A 16,280-nucleotide genomic window follows, 5' to 3' on the forward strand; every position below is an offset into this window, starting at 1 on the left:
TTCCTTCCTTCCTTCCTTCCTTCCTTCCTTCCTTCCTTCCTTCCTTCCTTTAAGAAACATTCAAGCCTCTACTATAATCAGTCTAAATAAAACTATTTTAGGCAATAGCAATTCAAATCCACTCTCATGGATTATAAAAATAAAGGTGCTTTGATTTATACACTTGATCAAGAGCAGAACATTTATTTACATTAAAAAGGGAATGAAACCCATGTAACCATGAAACAAAAATATGTACAAACACCTGCAAAACAGTACCATCTTTATTATAATGTATGTGGCTAGATATGAAATATTTTAAGTGATCTATATATAATACAGAAGTTGAAAACTTCTATCCATTTGCTACTTATTGTAAATTAGTTTATTGAGAATAATATTCTATATTTGCCAATTTTAATTGATTTTTAAGTTCATTAATGTTTATTATTTGTCATCAAAATAATCTTTTTTTGGAGTCTTGGCATAATAGTGCACACATTGTTTTAAATATGAACTTTTCACTTGCTGTTTTACCATAAACACTTATCCAAAATCATTATTATTTGAAAAATTAAGTTTAATGATTAAAACTACACACACATTTATTATTATAGCTTTAATTTTTCTTGTTTAGATCTTTGTGTTGTTTCATATAAATACTATGATATTTTTGGAGTCTTGGCATAATAGTGCATACATTGTTTTAAATATGAACTTTTCACTTGCTGTTTTACCATAAACACTTATCCAAAATCATTATTATTTGAAAAATTAAGTTTAATGATTAAAACTACACACACATTTATTATTATAGCTTTAATTTTTCTTGTTTAGATCTTTGTGTTGTTTCATATAAATATAATATGCACTTCTTTAGACAAAAATATTTCTCCTCATTTCTAATTATTTTTAGGGTACATACCAGAGGATTTTTATGGCATTAAAATGCCTTTGCATGATACTATAATGGTGGATATATCTAAGTTTTTCCTTGTAACTTTTAACCTGCTTAGATTTGGCTTGTGTACTCAGAGTGAAAAACATGCTGCGGTAACTCCAGCCAACAGTTAAATGACTGTCAAGTCTGGGAATAAATCAGACAGCTACAAGATGACTGGACAGCTGACTGCAGATCCATGAGGAAGCCCTGCCAACATTCGATGAGGGAAATGCACAGTCAATCCACAGATACCTACATTAATAGAATATTTATTGTTTTCACTTATTGGGATTTGTGTTTGTATAACATTCTTGTGGCAATTGATCACTGGTAATTTGCACCTGTTTAAAATGCCTGCTTGTGTCTAAAAGTTAAGCATGGCTATAATCCTATATAATAAAAGCCTAATATGCAAATTGACCGAAGGGCAGAAGGACCAATTGAATGACCAGTTGCTATGATGCCCACTGACCACCAGGGGGCAGATGTTGAATGCAGGAGCTACCTCCAGCCTGCAGGCCCCAGGCCAGCCAAGGTGGGTGCCGGCGGGGATCCCCAATTACCCCACCAGTTGCACCATAGGTCAGCCCTGATCACTGGCCAGGCCTAGGGACCCTACCAATGCATGAATTTCATGCACCAGGCCTCTAGGTTCTTATTAGAATAAAACAATACTCAGATAAGAGACTACGTTTCATTTGTACAAATTACAGAAAAAGTTAGAGAAAGTATTGTTACTCTGTAGTTTTGTTACAATTAATATGCTATAAGTGTGATAATGAATCAAAAGAAAATTACAGCAACAGTATACATTAATATTAACAGAGATTAAAGTAATAACCTCACCATCATTCCAAAATTAAATAGAAAATATTCAATGTCATGCCCCTATTGAAAATATGACTTAAGTTTGAAGACTAGCAACAATAAGAATTATATTATTATTGAAATTAATACAATTCATATAAATTCCTGTCCAAAAAGATTATTTTTAGTAAAGTAATATCTTTGCTTAGAAACAATACATATGACATTTCAACTGTTTTTAAAAAGCAAATGGTTGCCTTATTTTTATAAAATAGCAAAACATTAACCCCTCTTAAGATAATTATTTGGTTATAAAACTTAATCCACTGCCAAAGTTCTTACTAAAATAGACAAATTATGTAAGACATACCAAATGCTATTATTTTTATGTAAGACATACCAAATGCTATTATTTGTGAGAATAAGCTCATATGCACATACTACCTTAAGTTCAATGTGACCTAACATAATATTTTATGTTCTACCCGTGAGTCACCCACATAGGCATGTAACTGTATCTTTCTGGACTTCCATCTTTACTATGTTAAATGAAGCCACTGAATTAGTCAATAAATGAACAAACAAAACTCATAGTTACAGAAAACATTTTGATAGTTGCCAGATGGGAGAATGCTTGGGAGAATGGATGCGAAGGCGAAGCGATTAAGCAGTACCAATTGGTGGTTATAGACTAGTCATGAGGACGTGAAGTACGGCACAGAGAATAGTCAATGGTGTTGTAATACCTATGCCTGGTGTCAGATGATACTAGATAAATTAGGGTGATCTCTCCACAAGGTTTGTAAATGTCTAATCACTGTCTCATGCACCTGAAACTAAAATAATATTGTAAGGCAACTAATTGAAAAAATTAAAAAATATATATTTACAAATATATGAACTAACAAGTCTGTACTTTTTATAACTTATTATTCGATGGCTAATTTTCTTAATCCTGTGTTATTTTCCTGCAGAGTATTTCATAGTGTAGTGTACTTCATTTTGCATAGGCTGTATATAGCTTGTGATTTATCTTATGCCACCGTTTTTGTAGTTTATTTCAATAACACAAACTACCACTTGGTACTGGTTTGAACTTGGATAAAAATGACTAAATTTTTCTTTATAAACTCAAGGAAAGAAAATGTACTGCTGGGCTAAGACTAAGCATGAAAGATTTCATCTGAGAGGAACAATTTGTCAGAAAATTATGAGGAGGTACAAACAGAAAGTTATAATGGAAGTGGTCTTGCAACATTAACGATATCATTCACTCCCATAAATTCTGTAATAAATCCACACACAGCACACTGAGGGGCGGTGCAGGCCTGGTGGTTCTCCAGCAGGCAGGCTGCACTGCTGGCATTCTCCTGCAGGATGCTCATAGCACAGAAGGTAGCGGCCCACCTTGGCGAGGGCTAGACATCGTGTGTCATGTACTGAGGGGTACACTGGGAAAACTCAAGTGCCAGCCCAGGAAAGTGGACAAAAGCTATGATCCTAAATCACCCTCAGATTAGCCTGTTATGGCCAATTCGTTACTCCTCGGCAAAATGTAGTTTAACCAGGGCAATACATGGAGGGGAATCAGAGGAAAAATAGCCTTTATGAAAATCACTGTCTGTTTTATAAAGGTGCCACTAATAAATCTCATTGCTCCATCAGAAATTAAAGTCCAATGTCCACGCTGCCAAACTCAAAGGTGTAGTCATGCCTGGGACTTCCTGAGGAGTTTTCACTGTTCTAATGACTCACTGACTATGAGGGATCGGGTAGATTCCTCCATGACATTAATAACAGCTGAGAGGATTGAGATACCTTTTGCCCAACAAATTCAAAGTATCATGAAAAAAGCAGTGATGTCAAAGGTAGATATTTAATGGTGGCGTTTATATGCACTGAGCTGTACAGGGAAGCAAGCCATTTAGGAAAAATATTAAACTGATTTAATTTTACTAATATTAATGTAATAAAATGTGGTGGGAAAAGCGTAATTTATAAAATCATATAGCCCTTGCGTCTACCTTTGCTCACCAGTATGACCTAGGAAGTTTTCCCTAAGCCTCTGTTCCTTCAATTGTTGAAGGGGATATAACATTCACTTGGAAATGTTATTGTGAAAGTCAAAGTCTGGTCTTTCAAGCACATAATCTTGCTGAATATAAACTACATGCTAAATAAAAACTGGGATCCCAGACATCATAAACGGCAATCTCATAACTGAAGAGTTACAGCCTAAAGGTTATAATTTAGGATGCTGAAAACATAATTCAGATTACAATATCTCAATCCAGTAGTAATTTAAAACTCTGGACATTAAAGGATCTTGAAACATTTAGGCTCAAGAATGGAAATCCCACTATATTATTCATTTTTAAGTACTACTTTTTTTGAATGGTTCAAGAAGACATTAGCACTTTCTAGCGAATGAGCTTTCTCATTCAGACAGGCCAGGAGGCTCACGTTCAGGTAGTGCAGGTTCATAGCTTAGGTCAGTGGTCAGCAAACCGGGACTTGTGAGCCACATGCGGCTCTTTGGCCCCTTGAGTGTGGCTCTTCCACAAAATACCATGTGCGGGCGTGCACGTACAGTGCGATTGAAACTTCGTGGCCCATGCGCAGAAGTCGGTTTTCGGCCTGGGCGAGTGTATTTTGGAGAAGTGGCCTTAGAAGAAGTGGGGGGTGTCGGTCGGTCGGTCGGTCCGCCCAAGGGAGACATGGCGTAGGGGAGGCGCACACGATTCATTTCCGAGTTGAGTGAGCCAGTCAGCCAGCCACTCTGTGCAGTGGTTAGTGCTAGTCGTGTCCGCAAATCGCGCGCGGGTGACAAAAGTACCTACTCGAAGCATGAAGTTACCTGTATTTTTCCAACCAGCTGTAAATCCTACAGGTATTTTTGTCATCAATTTAAGAATTGTAATTATTTTGTGTTGGTGGCTTTATTATTATAAAATGAGGACGTTTTTAGCAAAGGTCAGCTTAGGAGTATCCTAATTAAGTTAATAGCAATGTACCTACCTATATAGTTTAAGTTTAAAAAATTTGGCTCTCAAAAGAAATTTCAATCGTTGTACTGTTGATATTTGGCTCTGTTGGCTAATGAGTTTGCATGAATTTAAAGTTGAATGGACCTACCGATATAGTTTAAGTTTAAAAAATTTGGCTCCCAAAAGAAATTTCCACTGTGGTACTATTGATATTTGGCTCTGTGGACTAATGAGCTTGCCGACCACTGGCTTAGGTCATTAAAATAACGATGATTTTGACAGCTGAACTGTTCCTCTTAGAAGTTTTAGGCGAACTGTTTTATATCTCAGCATTAAATTAGAATTTCAGAAGGAATCTTAATGATCCTTTCATCATGCCAAGGGAATAATACATTTCCTGTGATAAAATACATCGTATAAAATAACTTTAATTATTAACAGCTAATAATGGATGGAAAGCATATATGTCAATACACATAACTGACACCAATTGAGGGCTTACTCTGTGGCTCAGTTTTACAAATTTTTACAAATGTTCAGGTACTTAATGCTTCTTATATCTCTGTGGATCAGTGCCTTTAACCCTTTCACAGATGAAGAAAGTGGGTGGAGTTAGAGAGGTTAAGTAACTGACAGGAGGTCATGTTGCTACTGGTCGTCATTGAGCCAGAATGCCCTCTGGCTACCCAGCTCCAACACTCATTCTTTTAACCTTTAGACATGTCATTAGCATGAACATGATTACAAATGCTCTCATTTATTTATAATTTATTGCTAAATACACATCCTTTTCTGTCTAGGATGGTTTATGCTCAATAGAAAATTCAAGTTAATTCACATGATGTCTGGGATAATTGTGAAGTTGAAACAGTAAGGAAATGAGTAAGAGTAATAGTAACAAACTCTTACATAGCTGTTTGGACATGCCAGACACATCTAAAGAATTTTTACTATTTTAATTTTGATTTCTACAACAATCTAATGAAATAAATAATAAAGTTGCACCCATTCTACAGAGTGGCAAACAGCCACAGTTTAAATAACTTGTCTTAGGTAACGTAGCTAATAAACTACGAAAGCTAGATGTGGACCCAATAGGCAGGTGCCAGAATCCATACTTTTTAAAAAAAAATATATGTTTGTACTATTTCAGAGAGAAAGGGAGAGGGAGAGAAAGATAGAAACATCAGTGATGAGAGAGAATCATGGATCAGCTGCCACTTGCATGCCTCCCACCAGGTATTGAGCCTGCAACCTGGGTATGTGCCCTGACCAGGAATCCAACCATGACCTTTGGTTCATAGGTCAATGCTCAACCACTGAGCCACATTGGTCGAGTGTTTATATCCATCTCTTTCACTCTATAGCAGTGATGGCGAACCTATGTCACGCGTGTCAGAGGTGACACGCGAACTCATTTTTTTGGTTGATTTTTATTTGTTAAATGGCATTTAAATATATAAAATAAATATCAAAAATGTAAATCTTTGTTTCACTATGGTTGCAAATATCAAAAAATGTCTAGATGTGACACGGCACCAGAGTTAAGTTAGGGCTTTTCAAAATGCTGACACGCCGAGCTCAGAAGGTTCGCCGTCGCTGGGCTATAGTATAAACTCATTTCCTTTTTCTTCAGTCTGTGCAGTTGAATATCTCAATAGCAAAGTGATTTTATTCTGTTTCCCACAAAATGAGGAACAGAATAAAATCACGTCAACCATACAGATCATGCACAACACTGGCCATGCTGATAGGCTCCATGAAGCATCGTAAAACAGGTTGGCAGCCACCTTTGTTGTGCTGAAAACACAATATTTTGATAACAATAACATGCCTAGTTTCTTCAAATAAAAGATGTTCACAGCCAGATATTTTTTATGTGTTGGATGGCAATAGTTAAAATAAAAAAGATACACATTTGTGCAGATCAATAATAATTTCCAGACAACTTACACATCATTTACGGCTTCTTACTATATTGTGGCAAGTGGTTTTGGTAGTCACTCTAGAGATAGATACAATCATAATATAACAGGGAAAACATAAAATTGATTTTTTTTTTACTGCTCTCATATAAGAGGATTACAAATTATTTCTTGCTTTTCAAGTACATACAACTTAATCTGATGTGTAGTATTCAGGACCACTAAATTCAGCAACTACTTACATAATTTGGAATTTCTCTGAATTATGAATTACTGCATTGAGACAGGGAACATGTTACCTTACAAAGATTAACTTGATGCAGTCATTACAAGTTCATCTCTCCTTTTATTTTGGCTGCATACAAATAGCTGATATGGGTGAAGGACGGATAGTCTTCCATTTTGTGTATAAAACAGTAAAATTTTAATTTCAAAATAAGTAAGATAGGTCCCACATTAAAAATTATATGTACAAATATCAAGCTGCCTATGGAAATAGATTCCTTTTCATTATCCCCCGGAATATGATGACATTTACTCTTCTGCCAGCTGAGGTTCAAATTAGATAGCTCCATATGAGACAGACACCCCGAGGCCTGCCTGGGTCCTGAGGACAAAGGTGATTGTTTCAATTATTTTCTTTGAACGGCTTATGTAGCCTTGGCCTCAGCATGGGGCAAGACATTGGGAGCCCGATGCATGCAGCCATGTAATTATGCATTTAAGTCTATTTTCCTAATTAATTTAAATATGCTTGAGAAGCTTACATGGCTTGACTCTGAATAATCCCGTGGCCTGGTCCCCGAGTGGGCTCTCAGCCCCTGAGGTGAGAGTTGATCACATCTTTTTGAAAGTAGAAGAAACTGAAGGCTCAATATTTCAAAACCTGGAGAAAAAGCTACTCTTATCTCCTATTGATTTTATTTTTTTTTTAATTTTTGGTTAAGATAATGAGGTTGAGAAAGCTGCTGTCAGCCATTGCAAGTTTGACTGATGGTTACCACAGCATAGAAGAATCTGCAGAAATAAACACATTGCCCCTACTCATGTGATAAATGATTCACTAATGAAACCCAGACACGACTGAGAGAAGGTAGGCCCAGAGCTCAGAGGAACAGAATGTCTAGGGGTAGCATTAGTGCCCAAATATCTCCAAGCGTGTGTAGGGGAAGAGGAGAGAACAGGACTGACTGAGCCAACTCTTGAGATGGAGGAACGGCTCAGATGTATTACGGGAGTCTCAGAAAGCAACGACTGGCCTAGTGACCCTCACATCCACCTCTAGGCACCCACAGGCTTAGGCCTGGATCAATGACCCTGCACATGTATCCATGTCTAGGACACCGGGAATTTCTCAAATCCTAGAACATACTGATTCCTGTCCATCCTGTTGTGTCTTCCATTCCGTCTTTGATGAACTCCCAGATGTGCACCGTTTTGAATAAGATGGAGCCCTTGCTGGTTCTCCTCTATGAGCACGTGCTGCTTTCTCATGGTTTGCACAGGTGTGGCTGTTTTCTCTCGTGAAGGGGAGGCCACCTGCCCTCGCAGGCTCTTTCTGCATCCAACCGCGGTGCCCTATGTCATGGACAGGTGCTGGCTCATTTTGCCCTTTGAGATTCTGTTTTGACTTCTAGCTAGATGTTAGTGAGGTTAGGAAGAAATTGCTCTTGCTAAGTCAGTACACAGCAGAGGTTTTGTTTTCTCATTTTTTTAAAAAATGACATCCAATATAGGAAGATCAGTGAAGTTAAATACAAGCTTTCCTCTCTCCCTGAGGACGCAGAGTTCTAAAGAACAATAGCAGTCTGGTCAGCAAGTGAAAGATCCCTGCCTGGCTGGGAAGGTATCTGCGGTCTCTAAGTAAAAGCCAAAAGGTTTAAGGGCAGAGCAGAGAAATTTAAGAATTAAGCCAGAAAATATAAATTGAACTAAGCTAGACTTTACTGATGCAGCTAAATTTTTCCAGATAAGTCATGCTAATAGGTCTATTGTACATATGCTAAACTCATCAATGAATTATAAAATTATTTCATTTTAGGTTATTAATCTTCATAAAAATTGATTTAACTTCTGGTTTGTCTTTTATTTTTCATACTCACACTAAAAAAATGAGGTACCATCTCACAATTATAGATATTGGTTCATGCATCCCAAGCAAAATTCTGAAGTTTAGGTTTGAACATGCAATATATAGAGAGGCAAATACTCTATATGAAGTATCTCAAAGGTACTTGCGATTTCTGATGTTGTTATTATTGTGAAATATCATCTAATATTATCATGAAATATCAGACTCATTTCATAGATGCCCAGGTAGAGCAAGCAATAGCTCCTGTGTATTGGTTAAAAGCTTTCTAAATCGCCAAAACCGGTTTGGCTCAGTGGATAGAGCGTCGGCCTGCGGACTGAAGGGTCCCAGGTTCGATTCCGGTCAAGGGCATGTACCTGGGTTGCGGGCACATCCCCAGTGGGGGGTGTGCAGGAGGCAGCTGATCGATGTTTCTCTCTCATCGATGTTTCTAACTCTCTATCTCTCTCCCTTCCTCTCTGTAAAAAATCAATAAAATATATTTAAAAAAAAAAGCTTTCTAAATTTCTAATGAATCTATGTGCTGTACTGTCTGGTTACGTAAATTTCCCACACTTAAACGGCAGGTAGTAATGCCAGATGTATTTCGTGAATACACATATTGAAAGTAGTCTGAAAACTATATATGAGAGTCTTTGGAATTTCAAGATAGATACATGTAAAGACTAAAATGAATAACTTTCAATTAAAAAATAAGAGTTGTATGGTCTTTGAACCAAAAGCAATAGATGTAAAATAAAATCATGGTGGTACTTACCACAGTGAAATTCATAACTTTCAATATCCAAATTGTCATGGCTAAGTTAACTATCATGGTAACCAACAGCAGAAGGACAAAGAAGTATAAGCACCTCTTTCGCCATCCATAAATGCCCACAGGGTACAGGTGTGCATTCTCAGCCTTTGGCAGGTTATTCTGTTGTGTTGCTAGTATGTATTGTTCTCGTGTCATCTGGAGAGCAAAAAGAAAAAGCATTCAAAATTAAAACCATTGTTTTGTTTTTCTAATCAAAAGACACAAAATACCTAAGAATAATAGGTAGTGAGCGCTCACATCATTATTGCTATGTAATCAAAATAAGTTATTAATTCACTTAATTAAATGTGGTCCAGATGTTATAAATCCCCTCAACTCATTATCATCAATGTAGCCCTTTAAAGCTATTTAATTATTCTTATATCTCTAGGATATATATATTATTTTCAGTCAGGTTTATCTAACCCTAACAGTAGCCTTTTCTCTCAGGAGTCTCTGAAGATACACAATTCTACTTCCAGTTGTCCAAAACCCAACAACTCTATAAACACTCAAGATACCCTTGGAATAATAATAATAATAAAAAATATCCTTTAGGGCAGACAGAGACCACGGTATGACAAGGTATTGGTATGCCTTTATCTAAAAGTGCAGGATACAAGTAGCTCAGTGTATGTGATTTAATAAAACAACAGTGCTTCCGCAAGAACTTATGGAAAGAAGATATGCTTTTATTTGGAATTATATAGTGTAGTTATTTAATGAAAACTTTATATATATATATTATTGATTTTTTTACATAGAGGAAGGAAGAGGGATAGAGAGTTAGAAACATCAATGAGAGAGAAATATTGATCAGCTGCCTCCTGCTCACCCCCTACTGGGGTGTGCCTGCAACCAAGGTACATGCCCTTGACGGGAATGGAACCTGGGACCCTTCAGTCCGCAGGCCGACGCTCTATTCGCTGAGCCAAACCGGCTACGGCAAAAACTTTTCTTTAGAACTTTGCTGGTTATTTATTTTAGTTGTATTTCAATGAGTTATCAGGATGAAACTGAACTCTGAAAGAATGAAACGATATGCTATAATACCCTAAAATGCAGCGGTTTTCAAATGGTGCTAAATTTTTTTAAAAAACATGCAATACCTGACTATTTAGTCAGGGGCACTGACCTCTCTTCCCTTAGATGGTCAAATACAAAAAAAGCAACATTAGCCGAAACCGGTTTGGCTCAGTGGATAGAGCGTCGGCCTGCGAATTGAAGTGTCCCAGGTTCAATTCTGGTTAAGGGCATGTACCTGGGTTGCGGGCACATCCCCAGTGGGAGATGTGCAGGAGGCGGCTGGTCGATGTTTCTCCCTCATCGATGTTCCTAACTCTCTATCTCTCTCCCTTCCTCTCTGTAAAAAATCAATAAAATATATATTTTTTTAAAAAAGAGCAACATTAAACACAATAGCTATATAGTGTTTAATGAATAAAAATTATACCAATTATTTTTGTCTGATTGGCAAAAAATAGTTTTTTGGCATGCTGCAGAACTTTAGTAATTAGTTTAGTGTGCCATGAGATGGAAAAAGGTTGAAAACTGCTGCTACAATATAATATAATGATATAAGCAAAAGTAAGTTTTGGAAAAGGGGTTATATATTGATTTTGGATCTAAATTACTTCTTTCACAAAGAAAATACACTTGTTTACTGTTTGATACAACCCAGAAAGATGAAAAAAGTAATATATATATATGGTATATGGTATAAAATTTTCAGAATAACACATTTATTACCTAAAGGATGAATATTTTAGTTTTAATAAAATGATTTTTTTTATAGAAGAATAAATTTCATTTTCTCTTTAGGTTTTTCTCAGATATCTTTTCTTGTGCATGTCAACTAAGTAATATACCAACAAAATAATAATAAATAAATTATATCAAAATAAAACAAAAAAGAATTACAACAACCTGTCCAGTAATGTAGAATATATACAATAAAATTATTACGTTATGGTTTTTATTCACCCAAACCTACTCCAGATAAAATTTTGAATTGTATATTGAAAAATGCAAAGAACGCAAGTTCTTATTTGGCTTTTCCCATTTTTTTAAATTTTAGAACTATAACTTCAAATTGTATTAATCAATATTAAATATTGTTTTCAATTTTTATAATTAAATTATATAATAAAATAGTTATATACATTAAATCATAACTTTAATTAGAGGTGCTAATAATAATTTTAGGTGATCAAGAACAAATTCTTTCATAATATAAAGAATGGACTCATTTTTATTATCATTCCTACTATTCAAGTTAACATTTAATGTTTCCTTGAAACTAACCAAACAGGTTTAATTCTTAATTAGATAAAATTTGCAGGGGAGATGTGTAACCTATGAACTGCTATGTAACATAAACGGTATAGTAGGTAACAACATGACACTGGGGTTTTCTTTGCCTGAAGATTTTTATTGAAAAATCGCATAGTTCTGGCAGTGGCTGTGATTACAGAACAGACAATAGATTATATGAAGAAGAAAAAAGAGTAACTGTAGGGACCATCACAATGAAAGTAAAGAAAAAGGAACGTGGGTACAGGAGAGTAGAAACCTGCATGTACCTGACTAGCAGGGAGAACTTCCCTTCTGGAGTTGGTCTCTGAAAAATGATATATCAAATCGGGGTTATGTCAATCATGCATTGCCTCTAATCCCATAGTAAAGTACACTTCCTTCCTAAAATCCTCTATTTCTCCAAATTCTATTTAGACATAAAGTGGAGATTAGTGTGAATTTGAAGAGAAATAAAAATGTATTAGGTCTCTGAAATAAAACAAACACAAATTACAGAGAAAGGGATCTTTCAGCAATAGGTTTTTATTTTCAATTTTTATTGAAAACCAAGAGATCTGGAAAAAATATCAAATGCCTCAAACAATTATAAAGATCTAATTGTATAACAAAAGGCCAAGAGAAAAGGTTGTCAAGGAAATATGAAATATTTTGTTATTTGATGAATTTTATTACCTCATCTTACAGATAAATTTAGCATTATTACTTTATATGCCTTCTTCAGCATGAAATACTTTAAGAGCATGTAAATTGCAAAAAGTTTTCTTTAAAAAGCTCTTTATTTCTTAAATCTCACAGAATTTTTTCAAGATCACAAAAGGTTGTAGTCGGTGTTATGGTGCAGTGATATTACCAGCAAAGAGTAACAACATACAACTCTAAGAGATTAAGGAAATGATCCTAAATTTGAAACTTTTACAACCTTTGCCTAAGATGTAAAATGTTGATCCATGTTCAAGTATTGAGCATATTCTAAAATATCTTGGTGCCTTGGCATTAGGAGATTTTTATAATATAGAGCGTTGTTTCACCAAGTGCTATTGTCATTCTAAAGAAATCTATCATAAAATCCACAATTGCATAGATACTAATTTTCTCAGAACACTAAATAGGTGTCCTGAAAGAGAGAGAGATGATCACAATTTCCTGAGAGAAAATACCTTGTACTGAGATAAGCTCTCTGGCTCAGTCCTCTCTATCTCCATCTGCAATATGAATTCAATACCCTTAAGAACCTTTCTTTGAAATTCCTTTGGTATTCAAGGTTGTGTACACTCCTCCTGGGTACTTAAAGTAATTACTACTTTCTGCATCTTACTTTTGCAATTCTATTTCATACCATATTTCATACTGACAGAGCATTCATTACAGTCAAATAACTTCTAAAATACAGTTTTTCTTACTTAATAGCAAGGAAGTCTTCACCCCCTTGGATCAAGATGAGTATTATTCACAATAAGGCAATCTGACTTACTTGTAACCCATTGTAATTCAGATAAAGGCTGATTTAAATGTGGACATTGCAGTTTCTTTATGAAGAAACATACTTTCAATACCCTGATAATGTGAATAATATTTCCAACATGTTACATGGTTATATGAGACATGCCCGGGGAAATAGAATTAAACCTTGTAAATTCATTTTTCTCCAAAGACATGGGAAATCTGGTTTTCAGGAAGGGCTATTTTGTTCAGTAAATTTAATAACATAGCAAATAAAGACTAGAAGAGAATGAAATGTTCTGGAATGATCTTGGGAAATTCTGGTGAAGTCTACTGAGCTGGAGGGAATGTCAGAGATATTAACTAGAGTAGCCGAGAACATTGCTATTTCCCCCTTGCCTCACAGGAGGAGGTGATAGTACCAAAGAAAAGTTCCAATTACTCCAATGTAACTAGCATCATTATTTATTTTATGTAAATATTCAGAGTAGGGCATAGTAATTGAGAGCCTAGGCAGAAGTGGGTCTTCCCTTGACAAAATATGTATTTAGTGACAACAATGTCACTAAATACATATTTATTGTGAATAATACTCATCTTGATCCAAGGGGGTGAAGACTTCCTTGCTATTAAGTAAGAAAAACTGTATTTTAGAAGTTATTTGACTGGAATGAATGCTCTGTCAGTATGAAATATGGTATGAAATAGAATTGCAAAAGTAAGATGCAGAAAGTAGTAATTACTTTAAGTACCCAGGAGGAGTGTACACAACCTTGAATACCAAAGGAATTTCAAAGAAAGGTTCTTAAGGGTATTGAATTCATATTGCAGATGGAGATAGAGAGGACTGAGCAAGAAGGTAAAACAGATCTCTGAGTATTGAAAGGCTAATTAGAGTGGGCTAACTAAAAATTTAAAATAAAGAAGTGAACCATGTGGACCATTTTTTGAGGGGGAAAGAAGAGCAAAAATGGGATTTCACATGAGAGTATGGAGTCAGATGTTGGAGTATTAATCAGGGGCCAGTGCAAGTCTATGTAAAGGGAGGTAGAGAATGCAAAGGAAATAAGGACACTTAGTATGGCGCCAATTTTTGAGGTGACAAAGCTGGGACCAAGGGTCGAGTTAAGCCTTCTCAGAGGTGTGGTGGTGGAGGAACTAGAGACAATGACGAATTACCCAAATATCTGGGTCCCACAAGTAGGGGTAATATGGACAGGCTGTAATTATCATAATCCAACAAGACTAGTTCTCCATCTCATACACTAGACTTCTGACATATTTACATGGGCATATGCAAAGCTAACTGTGCTGTGGTTCAAGTTCGCAGGTGCCTAGTGGGCGGGGGGCAGCACCACCTCCACAGCACACGTCTTCAGAGGCACCTTTACTGGAGATCTGTTCCGTTTGGATTCTGTGTCCCACACCTAGATTGCCAATATGGAAAAATATCATCTTTCCCTTCTGACCCCAATAGTCATTCTCCTCTTTCAGTGAGGTTGTCTTGTTTATTTTCTAAAATTGGGATGAGAGGAAAGAGGGCATGTGTGAATACTATTAGATGGGGCATCTTTCTAGATAGACAGGAACGGCTAAAGACGATTCAACCACTGCTACTATTTGTGAGAACAGAGGAAGAAAAGAAGAGGTTAAGGGAGATAATAATGCGTAAGATAAATGTTTCAAATTGCTGTTGGTGAAGGGTGAAAATAAGAGCTATTAAAGGAATGCCCTGTTTTATGTTTTGTTAGGGGAAATGTTGTCTGAAAGGATGACCAAGTGACCCTGCCACACATTTGTATCTTTATGGCCCTAAAAGAGAAGGCATTCAAACAACTTTAAAACAGCAGTGAGCTGAGAAGCCTGGAGGTGAGTTTTTCTACAATCTGAGTTTTACCAGGAATAGACTCTCTAATTTTGTGGACATTAGAAAGTTAGTACAAGTGCCCGGCCTGAGTGGCTCAGTGATTGAGCATCGACCTCTGATCCAGGAGGTCACAGTTCTCTTCCTGGTGAATGCAAATGCCCCGGTTGCAGGCTTGATCCCCCAGACTGGGTGTGCAGGAGGCAGTCAATCAATGATTCTCTCACATCATTGATGTTTCTTTCTCTCTCTTCCTTCCCTTACCCTCTGAAATCAATAAAAATATATTTTAAAAAAGAAAGTTAGTACAAGCCCGAGTATTGAGAACCTATTAAAGTCCAGATTTGACCACTAAATTGCCAATCTGATGATAAAGCTATAAAGAGAACCAATTTTATAGTGGAAGCGATATAAACATCAATGATGTGAGAGAATCATTGATTGACTGCCTCCTGCACACCCACTCTGGGGGATCAAGCCTGCAACCGGGACATTTGCATTCACCAGGAATAGAACTGTGACCTCCTGGATTGTTTTTTTTTAAATGTCACATTAACCATTTATAATACTACTCACAGAAACACTGGGTATAATGCAGAGATGTAAGCAAACACTGGGTATCACTGGGTATAATGCAGAGATGAAGCAGAAAGACTGGAAGGAAATAGCAAAGTATTTATCTCACTAATTTGATTTCTACATATTAAAATATAAGTTGAGTATCTAATTTCTGCTTAGACTTGTTCCTTGGGTCCCCTGTTACGGGGAATAAGAATATAAAAGAGAAACATGTATCTCCTAGAAAATAAACTCAACGATTTGCAAAACTGACTTTAATTTCTGGTTAGGGAGCTAGACTTGGCACATTTAAGTAGCACTATGCAACATCCTGTGACCATAAAAACTGAACCTCAGCTCCAAAACCTCTTACCCTCCTGAGAGTAGCCATACTCTAGAAGAGGTCTCAACCTGTAGGTCACGACCCCTTTGGCGGTCGAACGACCCTTTCACAGGGGTCGCCTAAGACCATCCTGCATATCAGATATTTACATTATGATTCATAACATTAGCAACATTACAGTTATGAAGTAGCAACGAAAATAATTTTATGGTTGGGTCACAACATGAGGA

At 36.3% G+C, this 16,280-nt stretch overlaps 1 protein-coding gene across 1 annotated transcript in view; it reads right to left on the bottom strand.

Moving 5' to 3' along the window:
- The window catches only part of SGCZ (sarcoglycan zeta), a 633,314-nt gene that overhangs the window by 182,683 nt on the left and 434,351 nt on the right, over positions 1-16,280 (bottom strand). The window contains exon 2 of the mRNA XM_006753775.2: positions 9,491-9,685. Within this exon, the coding sequence (XP_006753838.1) occupies positions 9,491-9,685 (195 nt within the window). The remainder of the gene's footprint in view (positions 1-9,490; positions 9,686-16,280) is intronic.

The sequence above is a fragment of the Myotis davidii genome, unplaced genomic scaffold (assembly GCF_000327345.1).
Source record: "Myotis davidii unplaced genomic scaffold, ASM32734v1 scaffold71, whole genome shotgun sequence".
Lineage (NCBI taxonomy): Eukaryota > Metazoa > Chordata > Mammalia > Chiroptera > Vespertilionidae > Myotis > Myotis davidii.